Genomic DNA, 21,358 nt, shown 5'->3' with positions numbered 1-21,358 from the left:
CAAACAGCAAGCTAAAAGGTAGTACAGGAACACCCAGATGGCAGCTGCCTGTATACAGACAGATAATTCTGTCTGCAGAAAGTGGAGGAAATGCGCTATTCTGTCACTACTAAAACAGAGATAAATCTTTCTATTAGAAACTACTTCTATTAGTAGAGTGAAGAATGCTATATCTCATTCTTTGGCACTAGTCAAGTAGCATGGTCTGGCTATGCCCACATTATCAACTGTGTTTAAGAGAGTGACTACACGCAGACCATCTGTTTGTTGGGAATAGTTTCTGGCCTGTGCTAACTCCTATACTACGCCTGAGTGTCATCTGGGAAAATTTTGCTTCGCATAGGTCAAAGGCATGGCAGGGAAAATGCCAGCAACTTCACAGGGTGGGAGATACATTTCTATCTGCCCCATCCCCCAAGTATCATTCACTGGTACAGAAATAATTTTCAAATTTTTTTTATTACCCAAACCCTTGCAAAACCAGAAAGGCAACAAAAATTCCTACAATGCTTGTGGATTATCCATCATGCCTTTCTAATGAACAGAAACATGCTACTTAGAATTTATACCCTTTTTTTCTTAAGCCCTTACAATTAGTGCTGGCAATGGTAAAAGTTATATTAAAAGAGTCCACGGTTTCATCAAAACAATGCTGCTACAATTATTTACAGTCAACAAAATATTTCAATACTCTACTAAACATATGTCTGCAAAATATTTCTTATAACTAAAAAGAAAAATGAGAGAAACCTCTCAGAATAACACACTGAAACCCCAGTTCGTTCATGTTTCATGGTCAGGGTCATGTTGTTTGATACTAACCATGTGGAAAATGTTTAAAGGGAGGTTTATTCATTGAGACCCCTTACTGATAAAAGAATAATGACATCTTTAACCTTTAATTCCTTTGTCAACTTCAAAAAAATCTCACACCATTTCTAAATCTGGTAGCAAAACTACCCAAAAACCCATCTGTTAAAAACCTTCTGCCACAAAAGTAGGCAGATCAGGTTGTGCTCCACATGTGAATGAGTGGAAGGTGAGCACCAGAGATAGCAAATGCAAACTAACCTTTCGAGGATCGGAAGTGCTTGCTGGGTGCCGTGAAGCCTCTCGTCCCATGCACGTTCACAGCTGCCACACGGAACTGGTACCACCTGCTTGCTCGGATGTCTGGCAGCCGAACCCGCTCATCCGTAGTCTGGTGGGAAAAATGTCACACTTAACACTCATTGTTCTGACATGGCTAGCTGTGCTATCATCTCCCATGCAGCACCAGTTAGTCAGACTGAATACACACCGGTGTCAGCAGGCTGTATGCAACCACCTCACCTGATCCCAAGCATCATTCTGCACTGCAAAGCATTTATAGCTGTCAACAAAATCATATAGCCACACAATTTTACAGTGCATCACAGGTCTCTTCTGGAAAAAGTAACCTTAAGAAAGCTGGCGAAGTGTAAAATTCATTAAATTAGTTTTCCAGTTATGACAACCCTCACAAGCGTATAGTCCCTAACTGTTCAGGTGTTGACATTTCAGGGAACTCATTGCCCCTGGTCACAGGACTAATTTCTCCAGTTCTCATTTGTCAGAGAACTAGTGGTCCAAAATGGCTTCATGAAATCCAGTGCAGTGAAAAGCTGTCTTTCTGGTTCATAGGAAACACGAAACCCTCAGGTTATGAATGTAAGCCTTCTTCAGATCTTTGGCACTTATGTCAAAAAGACACTCACAGCCTTAACTCTTCCCTGCAGACTTTTCTCAGGTCATAGGAGATGACCTTTTCTCCAACAACACCCACTGAGACTGCTAGTGTCATGAGTTCAGTTTCCAACTTATGTGTGGAGTGCCTTAACCACTGAAATATGGCATAAGCATCGATGCACTCTGAACCCTTTCAGTAGGAGGTGTTTTATCTGCTCTTATTCTGAGCCCTGCTTTCCTCTATCCTTTTTTCCCCCTTTAAACTTTTAATGAGCTATCTTCTGCACTGTTTCTTATTTTTTCTGAGGTACAAACACCAGAACTGAACACAGACTCCTGGTAACTGCTGAGTCACTTCCAAGTAGAGAAGACATAGTATTTTTGTAGAACTCATCAGAAACTCATTCACTCATTGAGGATTTTACTTTTGCAATTACCTCTTAATTATCCAGCTTTCAATTTATTTTAGGATGTCATCTTTATTCCATTTAAATTTAATTCTTTAATCATAACACATGAACCTGCGTATTCCAAAATATACTATACAATCATTACTGTTTATCATTAGTGACCAAACATGCAAGCTCATTAGAAATGTAGTGACTTCAATTTATTTTTTCAATCTTTGTTTTCTATAACTTCAAAAGCCCACCTTCCCTGTACAGAATTCAACATTCCCTGACATGAACGCAAGTAGTTCCCAAAAAAGGTACAGCATAATGTTATCCACCTGAGGGTGTTAAGAGAGCTGGCTGATGTTGTGAGGCCAGTCCCCATAATCTTTGAGAAGTCGTGGAGATCAAGGGATGTCCCAGAAGACTGAAAGAAAGCTAATGTCATACCTTTTACACAAAGGGCTTAAAGGAGGATCCAGAAAATTATAGGCCCATCAGTCTTACTTCAATCCCTTGGAAAGTTATGGAACAAATCCTCCTGGGGGCTATTACAAGCCAAATGGAGCACATCAATGGGAAAAGCCAAATGAAGCGTATCAACGCGAAAAGCCAGCATGTATTCACCAAGGGCAAATCATGCTTGACAAACCTGATCACCTTCTATAACAAAGTAACCTCCTTGGTTGGTTTGGGGCAAGCAGTGGACATTGCCTCCTTGGATTTCTTCAAGTACTTTGATATAGTTCCCCACAGCCTCCTCCTAGAGAAACTGATGCATTACAGTCTAGACAAGTGGTCCATGAGGTGGGTGGGGAACTGGCTGACAGGCCACACCCAAAGGGTGGTGGTAAAGAGCTCCTTTTCAAACTGGCAAACTGTCACAAGTGGGGTCCTCCACTGGGCCAAACACTTGTTTAATATCTTCATAAGTGATCTGGATGATGGGGTCAAGTGTACCCTGATGAAGTTTGATGATGACACCAAACTGAGTGAGGAAGTGGATACTTGGGAAGGGAGAGCCAAAACACAATACAGAGTGCAGCACAGGCTGGGATCTGCCTGGCTGGGGAGAGGCTCTGTGGAAAGGGACCTGGGGATCCTGGTGGACAACAATATCAGTGTGAGTGAACAGTGAGCTGCTGCGGCAAAGAAAGCCAACAGGATGATGGGTTGCATCAACAAGGGCATCACCAGCAGAGAAAAAAAGTTGTTATCCTACTCTACTCAGCACCCATTAGGCCACACCTAAAATACTGTGTGCAGTTTTGGTCCCTGCTATGCAAAAAAGATGTACAGGCTGGAGATGGTCCAGAGAAGAACCACAAAGATGATCAAGGGACTGGGACACCTGCCATGTGAGGAGAGGCTGAGAGAACTGGGCTTGTTCAGCCTTGAGAAAAGAAGGCTTAGGGGAGACCTTATCACCATGTTCCAATATTTAAAAGGTGGCTACAAAGAAGATGGAGACTCCTTTTTTATAAGGAGTCACATGGAAAAGATGAAGGGTAATACGTACAAGTTACTCCTGGGGAGATTCCAATTGGGCACAAGAGGAAAGCTCTTCACAGTCAGCCAATGGAAAAATTTCCCCAGGAAAGTGATGGATTCCCCAACATTGGGCAATTTTAAGATTCAGCTGGACAGGGTGCTGGGCCACCTTGTCTAGACTGTGGTTTTGCCAAGAAAGGTTGGACCAGATGATCCTTGACATCCCTTCCAACCAGGTATTCTATGATAATTTCTGCTTTTTGCTTCCTTTCCAATCTGTGTAAGAAAGTAGCAGCTGCCAAGCTAACTCAGATAGCCAGAACTTGAGGAAGTTGCTTCAGCTCTCCAGTAATGGTATTTTTAGAGCCCTGGCAAGTAAAATTTGTATGTGTAATCCTTAATCTCTTCATTCAGTGACAAGCAAAATTTAGGGAAACAGACATCGCATTTGTGTGTGCATGTAAAGGTAAAGGAAAGAGATACTTTCTAAACTACACTATTAATTGCTCTCAGACTGACAAAGTGTTAGAGACTTTGAGCCCCTCGCATATTGCTGCTACTCAGAGTCCTTCTCCATTCAGACCACTGTATTTGTCTTTCTAGCTTAAGCAGAGGTAATAGTCCCAATGCTTTCATTGTCTGCGTCATCTTCTTTCTCTTTTTTAGCTTTTATGTTACCTGTAGAGTGAATTATTTCATGCAATTAAGGGGTCCCCTACAGAAGAAAAAGCCTTTCTCAACCAACTTTTACTATTTTTTTCATTTTATGGAGCACTCAAATTTGCTATTTTTTTCCAGCATGCAGGCCCACATACTCAAGAACTAACAGATAAGACACAACAGTGAACTAGAGCAATAGAAACTATCACTATAATAACAGAAAAAAACCCCAAGGATATATTCAGGCTACTGCTGCAACTGAAATCAGGGTCAGGACTAATATCTAATTGTAATTAACTAATAATAACACTGTGGGTTTTTGATTTTCTGAATTTATTTACAAGGCAAGCATAATCTGAATAGACTTGACCTCAGATTCTTCAGCTAAGGAATCTTGTTTATCATATGTATCAGCACATCTGTTGTGCTAGGACTGATTAAAAGAAAGGATTTCAGTTGTGTTAGCCTTCCATGGCAACCGTGAACTACTGTAAAATCAAATAATCTGTCAATCCATATCACCAAAATTAATTTATGAACCTGCCTTAGGACTATTAGTTTCATCATTCATTTTGCTGGCAAAGCTCCTGGTAACTCAATGGCATGCATGAGGTGTATTCTCTAACACCTGGATTATAGACTATAAACTACTTTGGCACCTCTGAGCAACATTTACATACATTTAACACATTTCAAGAAAGAGCTAAGTACTACTGAGATATCTTACACTACCTTAATGGTAAATTGAATTGTTTGTTTAGTTGCTTCGGTTTAGTTAGTTCTCACTACTTAAGTATGTTTGGAGCTGAGATCATAATATTCAGAGTCCTTTCAATATCTATCTTATATTAATGTAAGACCACTAAATGGTATGCTGAGTGGTATTAAATAACTAATGGTTGAATTTCATCACATACCTAAAATTCTGCCTAAATATGAGAGAAATCAAACAACAATTTTATTGATTTCTTAGAATGCTATTAATTTTTTTTTAAGAATCATAAATAAAAGACAAAACAAAAAGATCACCCCTCAAATCATTAAGGGACCATAGTGACTATTTATTTTGGCTATGCATTACCCATTTACTTAAAAGAGGAATGTTTTGAAGCTAACCTCCAATCCTAATAGGTGTTTCATTTGGAATAAAATAACAAATGAGCTCTCAGACAAAATCATTGGCCAACATGTCCACCTTCATCACCATTCAAAGTTCAATGAAGACAAGGGGAAGTCCCCATTAATTATATTAGGATACAACTTTATATGAAGAGTAGCACATAAGCGCAATGACAAAACCTGGAGAGTACAGAAGACAGCTTGACACTCCTTCTCAAGAGTGCATTTCGGGTCCAAGGGACGACAGGCCACCTCCAATGGCCAGAAAGAAGAAAGTGGCTGGGCTTTCAGGTTAGAATTTGGCTGAGATTTGGCCAGAGCTCCCCCATTTAGGAAGCACCGACAGTTGTACTCCCAGCAGTCCTTAACTGTTAAAGCCCTAAACCCTCTCCTGAAAGTAGTCCCCTCATCCTGTCTGTCAAAAGGGGATTATCTGCTATTCTCTTCAAAATGCCTACAGAAAACTCCCTTTGGTGCTCATACAACTGACGAATGATTGAAGTACTTACTCAGAGCATGGATGAACATGATGAACATGGACATGTTCATGAACATGATGAACATGATGAACATGGATGAACATTCAGTCCCATCCTTTGTCTGAGAGGTTGGGAGAAAATATTTCCTAGCATCTTGGATGTTGCATGCTATTTTAAATTAGAACATGTTCTACATTAACATGCAGAACTTTCCTCAGAGAAAGGAAGGCTGAAAGTTACGATTTCTTGTAAGATAAAGGTGAGATTAGTTAGGATGGGAGGGGAGAAGAAAGAAGAATATATGGCCCATCAGAACAGAAATTAGGCCATTCAAATGGGATTCTTGTATTACCACTCCAAAGGGACTTTTGTCTTATATATGTATCTAAAAATTGGTGGAAGAAGGTCTTTGTAGCAAAGACTGGTACAGGGGACTCTCCCCTGTCCAAGGATTACAGTAATCAATGGACTGTTTCACTGTGTTCATTCTCTTTCCTTCACCCTATCAATCCTGGATTCCTTTCTGCACTGCAAATGTTTAATGGAAACAGGAGAGGACAGCCTTACCCTGCTGAGTTCATAGCTCTACACCTTCTTTTGAAACAATGCACAGTGATAAAAGAATTTGCAGTTCAGAGAGTGAAGGGATACTACCAGGTTATCAGAAGAGCTGAGTTTACATTTCTTTCCTCTGATACAGAAGAAACCTGACACTACTGCATCCACCACTCCATCAAAGGACAGCAGACCTCCCCTATTTCATGTGAATGCAATCCCTCACACATGGTGGGCAGTCTCCAAGAATGCTTATCAAAGCAAGCCACTCCTGGGAGATGGAGAATGAAACCTTTAGTGTACAGCACTGGTGGTTAGCTCCAGCAAGGATTTCTCACTGTCAAGGGCTGAGAAACTTCTTGTGATCGAACCTCAAAACCAGAACTTCAGGTATCTCAGAAACTTGTAAGTTTTAAAAATAGTTGTCCACAGAGTTTAGACAATTCCAAGGTGAAGCACTAAGGTCTGTCACAATCAAGCTAGCAGTAAGTATTGCCCCTTATTTGTTTTTAAAAAGGGATAAATTAATAAATAAACTTCATTTTTGTCTGCTAATATATATAATAATATATATATAAATATATGTGTGTATATGTATGCACACACACACACACATACTTGACATCCATTCACACAACACAGGCATGTTCTGTCTGAAAATAATTGATCTGGCATATTTGAATTAACTTCATTAATTAGCTTAATACATTTATATATCTAAGTTTCCAATGTATACAGTAATACTATTATTTTTAGAAAGCATCAGCACCAAACAGAATGATAAGTTTGTTCACAAGATGTATGGTATTCTCATGGGATAGTGCAGCAGGTCCTGCTCATCTGGTTAAACCTTAAAAAACAGTAGTGTAAGAAACTTGGCATAACCACTTAGGACATTACATCATAGATAACTGGGCCAATTAGTACCTTAGTTCCCATAGCTTTTATATTAACCAATGAAAATTAGTCAAATAGTTGGTTATGTCCAGTTTTCCCAAATACATGCAGTAAAAAGCTAAAGATAACAAAATCCCTTCTTCCTGAAATGAAAAATAACTAAAAAAGTGTTTGCTTTCTTTATATATACTTGGAGAGTTAAATAAATAACATACTAAGAGATTGAGCCTTCCTCCTTAAAAAGAAAACATCAAAAAAGATCTCATGACACAATACGATAGAAAGGAAACAAACGTTTTCAAAGTTATTTTTTCAATACCAAGTAAAAATTTATGTGAGACACAAGAAATTGCTTGCAATTAACTCATGTAAAGGCAATAGAAAACAGCACATTTTTTTGAAAAGTAAGCACCTTAGAATAAAGTTATTGAAAATTATAACCCCATTTCTTCTTAGACAGATATTAAAAATAGAATATTGGATGAGGAAATATGATAAAATATTATGAAATTTCTTATAAGAAGATGAAAACAATAACTTTGCATTATTACACTACATATGGGCATAGGCACAGAGAAATTCAGATCTTAACCCGCTGCCTTTTTGATCTTCGACTGCTTTTTACATGCTCTCTAGCTTAAGTTGCAGAGTAATGAAAGAGCCAGCACCATCTCCCCTAGACTGAGATGTTCCAGGAATTCTCAAGCTGAATGGCTGAGCTCTTCACAGCCTTTGCTGAAGGTCTCATACCCCATCATACAAAAATCATACAAGAACAAAACTCTTATGTGGAGAAGAAAAGCCTGGAGGCTGTGCACACAATCACTTTAATCAAACTGGATATCCATCCTTGTGGCTGATACTGCAAAATAGATTCTCTTGCATGCAGACACACTTAAAAAATTTGACAACCTGGTGGGATGTCTAAAACTACGAACACCATGGAGCTATATTACTTTATAGAAACAGAAATTCTGATTACCGGCACCCCTCAAGGATGCCCATCCTGTATATCCCATAAGCTATACCCAGTTCAGAAAGTCAGTTAGGCATCCTGAAGCTTGTTCTGAACTGACATCCCCAGTGGGGTCCCCCACACAATCAAACACACGAATCGTGATGCAGAAGGGACAGCGAAATACTGAGAAAGATGTCAGTTGGAGGAGGCTTCTCCTGCCACAATGATTAACTCAGCCCCTTCTGCCTGCCCACAACAGAGCCCCAGGAAAGGCAGCTGTCAGGGTTCTTATCACTCTTGCACAGGAACACATTTCTGAAACACTCCCTCTTGCACATCCACTGTAAGAAAGCAAAGGTTCATATACATTCCACCTACTGTGGAGCATATATAGTGCATGCTTCCAGAAACGTGCATGAGGTCTGTTTCTGGGATGAGAAAAAGCATAGCAGAGTGCTACCTTTGCAGACTGGATCCACCAGCCAGAAAAGGTGGGCTTCTGCAGTCTAGCAGTTAGACATGGATTGGTAACAGTGAGGAGTAATTCAGATCTGGCTCAGTTTTGCTACACAGTGTTTTCCTGGTGGCAAAGGCTGTTTGCTGAATATGGAGAATGCAGATTGAAGACCTGCCCCTCAGCTGAGAGATAATAAATAAGTCACTGCAACTTTATCAGGTTTGGAGGTGTGCATGTACCCTTGGACTTGCACAAGCAGTTTGTGCCAAGCTCTGCTGCAGGTGACTTTTTCAGAGCAAGACTTAACATAGTGACAGCCCCCTGCAGCACCACACTGAAGCTAAGAACTTCACTTCTGAGTGTTCAGTTTCACAAGCTTGACTTTAATTTAAGATAGCTTTTTCCTAAACAATCTGAATTGAGAATGAAGACAGATTGCCACAGAATTTAAACTCCTTACTTTATTTTGTGGATGGTTCTATTTATTCTCTCTTCCCTTTTTTCACTAGCTATAATGACATTTTGCAGATCTTTTCAAAATCAGCGTTTTACTTTTCTTGTCAGCAGGGATGAGGTTGAAGCAGTTAAGATAAATGATTGGAACTCTGCCATCCAGGTGGACTGTCAGCATGTTAAAAAACAGATTGAAACTGGGAAGGAACTAAGTGAAAATTTATGCTCTGTTGGCTGCTTCTCATTAAGAAACATTTGCTCATGAATCTTACATTTTCGGTACGGATTGCACTGAGTGATAAGAGCATGACATCACAGGCTTTTCGAATTGTGAGGGTAAGATACAAAAAACCCCAACTTCACAAAGAAAAAAAGGGTTTAGTGTATTTTTCCACTCTTCATTTTAAAAATTAAATAGCCTTTTCACAATTGTATTTCTTACCTTTTTGATAAGACCCAAGCCATGCCTTGGAGACTGTGCACAGAGTCCCACTGACCTCAAAAGGACTATGTATCTTATGTACTTCCTTCAATGGATTTTGGTATCTAATTCTACATTTCTCAAGATATTTGTGACTTTCAGGGACTTTGGAATTCCCATTTGAATATATCATAAGTATGTGCTTACAAGAAAGCACCACTCACTGGCCTTATAAAAATCAAGCCTTCAGCTGGTTCTATGTATTTTTGTCTATAGGTAGCAAATCCACAAAATAAACTCATTTTGAAAACACAAACTCCTGAGTATTTTTTTGTTTGGGGGGCAAGGAAACCATTATTTACTTCCTTACTGATATATATTCCCACATTTTTTATTGAGTGTGTATTTTCAATACATACCAAAAGCATTTGATGTTTCTATAACTGCAAAACTTGAAGAGAAAAAATACTTAAGTTCATTTCGCCTGAGTAAATCTAGAAACCAGTTCATTGAGCAGTGAAGGAAGGCCTTGGAGATCTGGATTCTGTTTGCAGTTCTGCCATGACCTGGAGAGAGGCACTATAAAGGGATCCCTCTGCATAAGCCTCCCCACCTGTAAGTGATCCAACTCTTCTCCCATCTGAAGAGGACCTTTAGATCATTGTCTGGAAACTAGGGATCTATATCACTTTACAAAAAACTGACCTGTGCCACAGTTTGCCAGTCAGTAGCATCATCCTCACTTGGATGGATTCCTTGATTCCACCTCCTCTGAACAACATAGATCACAGGCTCAATGGAAATATTAAATTTTGAAGACCACTTCACCTCCAGGTCTCCAGACTGAAGTTCTGTGAATTTTAATTCTTTCCGGGGTTTCAGTGGAACACCTGTAATAGGAACATGCAGACAAAAGTATATGAGTAATTTACAAGATGTGATTAAACCATATGTAGATGAAACTGTATAAAAAAATAATTTTAAAAAAAAGGAGACTGTTGGTCAGACAGAAGGTAAAAAGGGGGAATGGATAGGGTGATGAGCATGGGAGTTTCAGAACTGCTCATAGCTGACCTATCTCTGCTAACAATACAACTTGTTTTTAAAAAATCTTTAAAATTATTTCTTTATTTCATTTAAAAACTAAAGGACCTGAAATTTGTAAGCTAAAACTGATCTCACCATAAAAAACTCCCCAAATATGCTTTGATAACCTGGAGAAAGACCCCTTTGATCCCAAGAAGAATCGGCTATACCTGTTGTTTGTTTTTTCACCTTATTTGTCCTTAAACACATCTAATGACAGAATTTCCACAGCATCACATAATAATTCATTCCACTACTTCTCTACCCTTACCATTAGAAAGCTTCCTCACTACCTTGTTGAGTCTCCTCCACTGCATCTTAAACTTGGTACTTGTCGATGATATTAATGGATCGTGGCAAACATATTCTTTCTTTCATCTATGAAGGAGCCTTTTATGCACTACAAGACTGTTATCATGCCTCTGAATGTTTTCTCCTTCAGTCTAATAACCACAGTGCACTCCATTTTCCTTTTAAACCAGTGTTTCTAGAACTCTGATCATTCTTGCAGTTGTCTCTGGAAACTTTCCCATTGGTCCACAACGCCCTTCTCCAGAGTCAAGCCTAAAACTGGACAGACTGTGTCTAAGCCCTTACCAATGTAGACTAGAGAAGCAGGATTATTTCACACATCTTACACTAGTATGATATACTTGAGAAAGTCATCTGCTTTCTCCATGGCAGCATGCAGCTGTATGGTATGATGTGTCACTCTCCATTCTTCCCTGAAGGTCTAGGAAAGGTAAATCCAAGGCATCTTGGAATAGAGATGTATAGGAAATTGTTACATTTCAGAGACAAAGATGTCTTTCTAAAATTTTACAGCAATTTCTCATTATACAGTGATGCTGAAGGACAGTTATTTCTATTGTTTCCACTGCTGGTAACATCACCTTTTTAAAAACATCTGCAGTAGCTTGAAGGAAGAAACAACTCTTTAAATTTGGCATCTTTTGATTAAATCAATAAATCAAGTGTTAGATACATTTCTCTAGACAGACTTTAGGAACTGATATATTTGAGTGCACAGCATTTTGTCACTTCAGGATATGTCACAAGATTTTCTATGCTGATATATAAACCTTCTTAGCAAGTTATCATATGCACTTTAGCTATTTTATCATTTCAGTGGGCATCCATGTAAGTCCAGCTGTATGTGTTGGCTCGATAAATTGTTTCCTACTCTGGTAGGACTTTCCTAGTCTGCCACAGATGACCAAGTACCAGAATTTCCTTAGGTGAGCAAACCACTTTTATATTTTAAGAGATCTTCCCCTAAATCTGATTATACAATTAGCTACAAGTAAATGAAAGTTGATCTTGTAGCCCCTGAAGAAATGTAAAATCAACCCGAGGAAAATACAGTATTTAAATCTGGTTATGACAGCAGTTTAAACCCTGGATATCCTTCAACAGCCTGCAGCCTTAGTCTAATATAACGAACATCACAGAACATGTCAGTTTGGATTTCCACATTTGAAAACCCTTCTTTAATTATGATGTACAATAATCCTACAATTTGCGTGTTAAGAAAACTTCCATATGCTTTGCATTAGGGGCAGTTGGATTCACTTGATTGCAAGTATCTCAGCCTCTCTGGTGTTATGTAATTGCGTGCAGATGGAGCACAGCAGCACAAACGAGAGCCCAGCACAAGTGCATTTAAAAATACTTTTGTAGAACCAGCACCATCAATTTAATATCCAGATGTGTAGATCCAATTACTCTTCAATGTGCTTTTTATTATGTAAATGGTCAGCCCTTTCATTGCGCTGGAACAAATTAGGCCTCTGAAGTCTGCAGTGCTTCACTGAAGAATTAAAATCACTGATTGCTGTCTGTGTGCAACACCAGGGCCCACGAAAAATGTTTCTAAAGGTGTCTTTCAAACAGCACATGCATCTCTGTGCCATTAAAAAGAAATGCTACTGGTCCATCATAAGAATCTGTATCTTAAATGTCGGTTCCCCCGGAATTCAAAAAGTTTCCATGGAAGGGTTTTGGACAGTAAATGGTTTATTCATGGCATCATTACAGTTATAAACACAGTTGTTCAAAGCCTCAGAGATGTGCACTGTTAAAATTGTACAGTATTTTTTTAATTCAAAAGTATCCATGAAAAGAGCCTTTAAACTTTGGGTGACCAGCTGGCTCCAGCTATCCTGTTATGATACTGTCATATCATCATACACTTTAAATGTCACAATCTCTTCACAATTTACCTTGCCAGATCTGTAGTTTGGTCTGCTGTATGGATTTCTCCCTTACACATTTCAGACAAAACTAGTTAAGCTGGTTTAGACAGCATGAACCCTAAATCTCTGTCAAAAAGAGGTTGTGGAAAGTTCACACAAGTAGGTGTATCATCACATCTGAGAGACCACTAACTTCTGAACAGGTAAAAGGTGATGGGTAATTTTTTCAGCTGTCACCAGCAGAACATGGGAAAAGATACATGTCCTTGTCCTTACTTGCAAATGCATATGTGCACATTACACAAAGTGAACCTCATAATGCATTTTCCATACTCGTCTTCTTTCCTTTTCCTTCTGCATTTTTAAACTGTTTTATTTCTAAGCAGAGATATTGCCCCCATTTATAACTCTAAAGTACCAAATCTACTTTAGGCACTGTTATTCATAACACTGTTATGTCCATATAGAAAAAAAAACAGGTAGGCCATGGAGAAGGGACACTTTCTGAAGTCCTTCACTAGTTGAGACAACATAAAGGAGGTGGATGAGGCAGATGACAGAAGAGTAGGAGAGAACATTTGATATGTCCAGTAAAGAGAAATAAAAATGTTAAGACTGTGTAACTGATTAGTAATACTCCTAACAGAGATTAAAGAATACAATTATAATGGCCAGTTTGAAGATTATAGTGAATGCAAGCTAACAGACAATTAGGATAACAAGTAACTGGACTTGTTATATTAATCCAACATTTACAATATATGACTTTGGTGGCGGTGTACTTACATTAATATTCTTTTAGGACTGGGCTTTAGCACTCAGTACCAGAGGGCAAACACAGTTCATAAGTCTAGCAAATCAGATGGGTCTTTTATATCTGCTGTTGTAACTAATCTCTGGAGCTTGATCAACAGTGAAACTATAGGAACTTCTGTAGACTCTTAGATTCAGAGTTCATTTTCTAGCTGTGAGTGCTGTCAAAATGATACGAATAAGAGCTAAACATATTCACTAGATCTTACTCATGCTTGCAGAGTTTGCTCTTCCTTACTGACAGGAAGATCATTTACCACTGGAGGAAATGAATAGTAAGCCTACCCCACTTGTATTTGTCCTCCTTTGTTGCAGAAAGACAGCTTGAAGAAGCTAATTAGCTGAATTTATCTGCTGAGAAGGCAATATGGTATTGGGCTTGCCCTTATTCTGCAAGACATATATGCCATATATGCTTTTACAAGCAAGCACCTCCTGCAGATCGGTGATAAGATGTTAGAGAAGGTTAGTTCTGCTCCTATATAATTAGGCTGAACAGTAGCAGACTTTACAGTGTGCAGTTATACAATATATCATATCCTGTGTCCTCTCCAAAAGCATGTCATCTTGTTTCATTTGTTTGTTTGTTTGCTTGTTCTGTTTTTGCCTTTTCCAGCTGTTAAATTTACTGGAATGCTTTGTAGTTGTGGTAAGGAGCCTGATCATGTAAATCATTACATACACAATACAAATGCAAGTTTATCACCCTTGTCATTTGTCTAAAGAAGGTGGAAGAAATAACTAAGTGATCCGTTTTAATTTTCATTTTGAAATGTGCCGTGTATAAGAGTGTATTAATTCCTCACAGCTTTAAAGAGGCTGCTCTGAAGTATCTTGGAAACAAGAATTTCCCTTCTGCACTGGAAATCTGGATCACAGTATTGCTCCATTGTTCAAAATACTTTGAGTACTAGCTCCATCAGTTTTGTGCTTGCTCAACTTCTACAACTTTTAGATCAAATTTTCTCCATTTATGGAAGTAAATAAGACTTAATTAAGTAAATAAGACTTCCAGATGACCCATCCTGTACACTCAAAGACAGGATTCAAAGTCAAAGCACATTATTTCTGACATACATTCTCATCACTAGGGACATTCACAGAATCACAGAATCATCTAGGTTGGAAAAGACCTTGAAGATCATTTAGTCCCAATTCAAAATGAAGCATCAACATTTCAGTCAAAGCAATGAACTTAAAATCACCATCTCCTTCACATATTTTACCATTTTTCATCCACAGATGGAAATAAGTCTGGATTCAGACCTAAACCTGAAGTTTAGTTCAGAGTTTGCTGATGAGGCTCTCCACAGAGAACCCATGCTATCAGAAGGATAACTGTTTGGTATTTATTTTTTATCACTGAAGCAAGGAGAATGGATTTCTAACAAAACATTCCAACTCTGTGGAAGAAGAACATGACTTTCATAAATTCTCATTGTTCTAAGTTAGGAGCACATTTTCACAATACTTCCATGTATAAAGCTTTTTTAAATTCCAATAAATTAAAATCTGGAATTTGTCTAAGCAAATAATTTCTTAGTCTGTATGTTCTTGTCAATGGATGTCAAGGAAAATCTTTTTTTCACAGAACCTCAGGACTCCAATCAATTAAAGATTTTTGAATAAGATTGCCTTAGATTTAAATAATGAATTAATATACATACGTGTGGATATTGTAATCTTTCACTATTTTGTTCTTAAGTCATTAAGAACAACAATACCAAATATACTGCATTGATTTGTTCTTTTACCAGATTATTTTACACTTCTTATTTGGTAGTCCCACCTGCTTGACTTATAAACATAAATGTTATTTGTGATTAATAGGACATGAACTATTTATCGTTAAATATTGTCCTGCTCCATTCTCTCTCTTCTGCCTCAAATTAAGGGAGATTCACCTAAACTGGCAAATTTGTTCTGCTTAAGATGATTCATTATAGCCACCTGTTTACATTCCACAGATTTCCAGGCATGGGCTTCACAAGGGGTAAAAAAAATCAGAATTTGAGAAACATTCTTCTCTGGCTTTCCAATCTTTCAGTGTCCACCCACATCTCTACAGGCACCTTTCCTTTTTCTTTCCATCCATACAAACTCCTGTGAAATGAAAGTCCTGGGTTTTTTACAAGACTTTATTATGGCCTGAAGTTATTAGCCCAGTATGAGTACATATTAATAATCTCTACCTTTGTACAGATTTTTTGGAACTTGGCACGTATGACCGCATCCATTGGAGCAACACTTCTTCACTCCAGAACATTCACTATCAGCTTCACAGCTTTCAACACAGGCAGCTGCAAAACCACTGGCCCTCTCAGGTGCTGGGCAGTCCCCTTGCTTCACAGACAGGATGTACTTAAGGAATTCACAGCTAGTTAGGCATTCATAATTCTTCTTGGGGAAAAGAGGCTAAAGGGAAAACAAAAGAATTGTATAAAGTTTTTAACAGGAACACAGAAAAGAAAAAAAAAAAAAAAAAACAAACCAAAAAAACAACCAAAATGAAAAGATGTATGTTTTCCAAGACCTTCTAAAGGAAAATTTGGATTTTCAGCTCTTGCAAGACTATCCCTGAAGATTTGTATATTCAAGCCACTTCTAAAAAAGCATTCCAAGTACAGAATGATGAATTCCCTCAAGTAAGACCACCATCTTTAATGGAATAAAGTTGATTATATTTGCCAGCTATCCCTTGTTTTCCTCACATTGGCTGGCTACAGAGTTGCTCAATGACAGATTAAAAACATTCCCAAAACAAAGGGGAAGCAATGGTCAGACAGTCTTTTTTTTTTTTTGACTACTCCACATTCCTCCCTTTGTACTTCCTAACATTTTACCCACAGTATCTGATGTAATGCCACTCTAAATAAAGAAGCAAAATCTTTTTCATTATACTGTTTGAAATGAGTTGGCTAAGAGAAGATTTTGTAGTATCTTTATGTTCCTTCCAGCATATTAGTAACTGTATAGCTCTTCACGGGAACGGAACTAAATTTCTGATAAAGTGATCAGCAGAAAATACAGATTAAAATAAGCCTTAAATATAATGATTAAAGATCAAATTAAATGCTATTTCTTTGAGAAATCAAGTCCTAGATATACAAGACATTGCTTCAACACATAGACATTTTATAGAATGTGTAGTAGTCAGAGGTTTGCAAGGTTCACTTAAAACTGTATTAAAAATAGCATCTAGCACCCCGGGGAAAATATTGTGTGTGACATAAGGATTTCATCTCCTCTTTTAACTGATGCTTTATTTAGTTTGGTGCAAAAACAGCTAAAGCGATTCCCTCAAAGCGATTGGTGTAACTGTAGAGGGGCAACCCATGTAACTGAGGTTATCTATAGCCTGCCTTTCTATCTCAAAGCAACCAAAAAGCTTCCATTCTGACAGATCTGATTTACAGATTCCTAAACCCACACAGGAATTATAACTCACTCTCCATGAAACTGTTCATGAAACTTCTGCAACTTCCTTTCATATTCAAATGTTTTACTTTCTTATTTTTACTGTTCTCTTATTTCTGGCAAAATGAGAAAGACTTCACTATTATGGAGGTCCAGGTGTTTCACAGACTATGTGTCAGTTTATTCTCCAAAATCACTGTGGTCCAAGAATGTGCCACTACACTACCTCTTCCATCTTGTCCTACAGAACAGTCCAGAATTTTTGAATCAGGGTTTTAAGGAAGAATTTCGGTGTTAAGGCTTAAGTATCATGAAAGCTGCCAAAATGAGCTGTCCCTATCTCTCCCACTGACCCCCGTGATCCTTGGACATGCACTCCTACTGTTCCCCTCATTGGAATACACCTCATCCCATGGTTAGCCCAGTAAGAAGTCAAACCAGCAGGAAACTGAATTTATAAAAAGAAAGGAGTCAGGTAAATGGTCTCCTTTTCTTCTTCACACACAGGGTTCCTTTAACATTACTATACTCATTCAGTAAATAAGACGTAATATACCAAGGAGGGACCTTGAGAAACACAAAGCTAAATTGTTGCTTCCAAATTTTTTACAAAATACAAAAAGATTGAAAACATCCTCAAAGGAAAACAGCCTCCTTTAATTCAATCAATGTCTATGAAGCATACATGAGTCTGAGAGAAAGGAAAGTGGTCTTTTGTCTGTGTGTGAAGCTAATTTCAAATCCTAAAACATCACAAATTTGCAGCTACTTAATTAAAAACTTTATAGCTCCCTCAGGCATAATATGTCCTCAAGGCTTCTCCTCCTCACCCTATTTCACAGCTCATTTTTCAGTTAGCTGCTAAATGTGCTGCTCTTCATTACGGGCCTTTGAAGTTCTAAATTTAGCTTCAACCACAAAACACTAATCAAAGAGGGATGCTCACTGCTTTTAACTACAATAGAACAGTGTTCTACAAATGTTTTCCTTTTAAACCAATTTTATACATATTTTCACCCATATCTGGAAACATACTGCCTTTGTGAGAATCGATATATGAGAATGGCATAAATTAGATCAAGTAAAACTGCTTTATTCCACTACCCAAAAGTTTTGTATATGAGGAAGCAACAATTAATCTGCGTTAAAGAACTCTTACAAGGATTGGTCTTCATGAGAAAAATTTACTTTGTCTTCTAATGTGACTGCATAGATCAGTAATCCAGTAATCCCTATGTACACATAGTCAGATCTAATTTTTTTTTTTTTGTTGAAATCGCAGCTTTATTATCATCTTCATGATGCTTAAAATCATTTAAACATAAAACATGGTCTTGTACCAGAAAAAGCATGCCCATAGTGATGAGGGAGTTAAATCAGTGTATCAGTGAGATCAATATATCAATTGAGGTCACTTCTATTTTTTATAGGAAAAGCTGAACATCATCAGAATCATACACTTTCATAGACTTGAATAAAGTTGTATCTTTATATTGATTTCATTATAATAAAGCAACTTTTTACTGAGATGTTATTCCCATCTGTACTAAAAAACACAAAAACTGTAACAGCTGACTTGCATCAACTCAGCACTCTTGTTTTAAATCTAATAAAACTATCTCGAGTTTTGTACTAGTTTAACTGATCTAGGTTTGCTTATTCACAAGGTCATTCTGAAACAGTTTTGCAAAGACTTGTTCCTGAATAATTACATATTTTGATAGTAGTCTTCTGAACTAGAAGTCCACAGTCTAGTTAGTCTAGGAGAGATATTCTTTTAGAAATCAGATTGACTTTCATATACAGGAAAACCATCTTTTCTAGCTACCCAGCACAAGGATTTTCAAACACTAACATTTTATCTTTTAAACAAAGATATTCTTTCTTACATATAACTAGAAAAGACAGAAGGACATGTGGTAGAAATAGCATCTTACAGGAGGGATTTAACAGCACCTTCTGAGAGAAGCTATGTAAGTGTGACTGGATTAAGTCTTAAAACTTCAAGTTGAGATAAATCATTTAGAAAAAAAAAAAAAATTCATACTTAATATGGCTAAATTGTTATATATGTATCCATTCAAATGAAGGCAAATGCTGTAAAAATCCTATGTTTGTGAGCTGTCTCATTGAAGCTAATAATTTAAATGAAAGAGACAGCTAGAACAAATTGATAAAGAGTGCCCTTGGGCTGACGTACCTCACAGAAGCTTTGGCAATGGTTTTTCCTCAAGTCCCAGGACTCTTTGCAGGGCTCCAGGCACTAGGAAGAATCAGGAGGCATATAAGTGTCAGGAGGAGAAATAAATAAGCAACCACAAATGACCCCATTTCTTCTCCAGTTGTTTGTTTGGCCCATAGGAAGTTAATAATAGGCTTTAAAAATCCACTTCTCCTGAGGATAAGACTGCCATTGAGTCATGGTGTCAGAGCAGGGTCATGACAAACCATGGTTAGATTACAAGAAATATTTTCAGTATTTCTTACTGTACAAGGCAATTGCCTCACTTGTTTATATGCCAACCTATTTTCTGCCTGATTGAATCTAGGTCCTAATACCACTTAACACAGTGTCACTGGATCACAGAGACAATGTCAAAAGCACTGTTCTAAAATACAGAAAGTTAAATCTTCTCCTCTCTGACCAGCCTTAAGATTAGACAGCTATATTGCCTTCCCAAGCGAGAAACTATTTCAGCAAGCTACGGAGTAAACTCTAGAAGAGGTTTAACCACTATTCCTGCATAAATAGACAATATTCACTGGTCTGTAAGCAAACCCACTTTATTTCATGTACCATATTATCATTTCTTCACCTTCAACCTCTACTGCAATGGCTATACAGAGAGTTGAGATTCAGACTCTGCAAACCAGAGTCAAGCTTCACAACATAGCATAAAGAAAAATCACACTATTAAGAGCATTTATTGCAGCTGAAACATAAATTTAGACTCACATCCAGAAACCTCTTCCCTTCCTTTGTTAAAAATATGATCTTGGAAAATACTGGCATTGTTGGGAGTTAATAACACCTACTCCTTCTGGTAATAGTGGAAAGATACTTATTGCACCAAAAAGAAAGGCTTTTGACATGCAATTTAGTATTTATATAACTTGTTTATCTTATACATAGCATTAGATTGGATCCATATACATTTATGCTATTCAAAACCAAGCATGAATACATATAGGCTGTATCTCAGCTGTCTACCTGTATCATTAATGTACTAAACAAAATAGTGTTTTAAAAGTTAAGCACTTACCAACAAAACCTGAAAACTATAATAAAACCATTAGTCACAAAGGTTACATATTTCAGGAATGAAAAATACCACTCAAACTTTTTCTCTATATATATTTTAGTATTTTAGACTCAATTTCTAGCTCTTCAAAATTCACAATGTGTTGTATACAGAGTAATTAGAAGGAGACATTATAAAATGTCACTGAAGTCAGTAATTTTAATTAATTCCAGAGTGTTGTTCCTCCTGTGGTATAGTTACTGCACCTTTGAGCTCAATTCCACTGTCACACCAATTTTACAACTCTCCTAACTGTCTGATGGGTTTAGCCCCAAATTACAGCAGTATAAATGATGTAAAGACAAAATGGGCAACAGTTTGATCTGTGACTCTGACAATGATTCCCAAGGCTGTCAGGATTTTTATATTCTTGCCTTCTCTGAATTCTTATTACACTGCTGCACAGCCACACAGACAATATCTAAACCAGCACATCTACAGTCTTGAGATAACAACTAGGACCAAGTTCATGCTGACTTGGACCACCTTCCTTGCAGGCTCTAGAGCAAAACAGTTGGTACTCCTGGAAGAAAATACCAAGATGCTATATGCTGCAGAGGGTTTGTCCAAGGCATAAACAGGCTCCAGAACTTGATGCCTTGTCTGGCTGCCACTCTGTTGCAGTAATCACTCAGGACAGCACAAGCTTCCTTCAGTTGAGCCCCAGCATTTCCCACCATCAGCACAAGCAGAGACGATGGACATCTCAACTCAAACATTTCAAAGGAAAGATGGACAAAACTAAACCAGGACTGATCAGTATCCTACAATCTGCTCTCAGAATACTCCAAGGAAAACAGATGATGTAGCAAGCCATAAGGCCTCCATCATAAGCCTTATAGGCTCTAACTAGAGTATTCGCTGTTACCTACACATAAATAAAAAAATCTTCCTGCTCCTGCTGTATGAGGAGTCCTCAGAGCATTGGGCTGAGCCTAGCACCATGGGCTACTGCA

At 37.9% G+C, this 21,358-nt stretch overlaps 1 protein-coding gene across 3 annotated transcripts in view; it reads right to left on the bottom strand.

Annotated features, from left to right (window-relative positions):
• Positions 1 to 21,358, bottom strand: part of ANOS1 (anosmin 1) — a 161,576-nt gene that overhangs the window by 61,799 nt on the left and 78,419 nt on the right. For all 3 annotated transcript variants that reach the window (XR_012633719.1, XM_074907431.1, XM_074907419.1), the window contains exons 3-6: positions 19,301 to 19,363; positions 15,876 to 16,098; positions 10,295 to 10,479; positions 1,072 to 1,201 (exon numbers count right to left, since the gene is read on the bottom strand). Coding sequence is in view for 2 of the 3 variants with exons in the window: in XM_074907431.1 (XP_074763532.1) it covers positions 1,072 to 1,201; positions 10,295 to 10,479; positions 15,876 to 16,098; positions 19,301 to 19,363 (601 nt within the window). In the remaining variant the exon portion in view is untranslated. The remainder of the gene's footprint in view (positions 1 to 1,071; positions 1,202 to 10,294; positions 10,480 to 15,875; positions 16,099 to 19,300; positions 19,364 to 21,358) is intronic.

The sequence above is a fragment of the Athene noctua genome, chromosome 1 (assembly GCF_965140245.1).
Source record: "Athene noctua chromosome 1, bAthNoc1.hap1.1, whole genome shotgun sequence".
NCBI lineage: Eukaryota > Metazoa > Chordata > Aves > Strigiformes > Strigidae > Athene > Athene noctua.
Note: the sequence above shows the minus strand (reverse complement) of the source record. Positions and strands in the feature narration are given on the sequence as shown.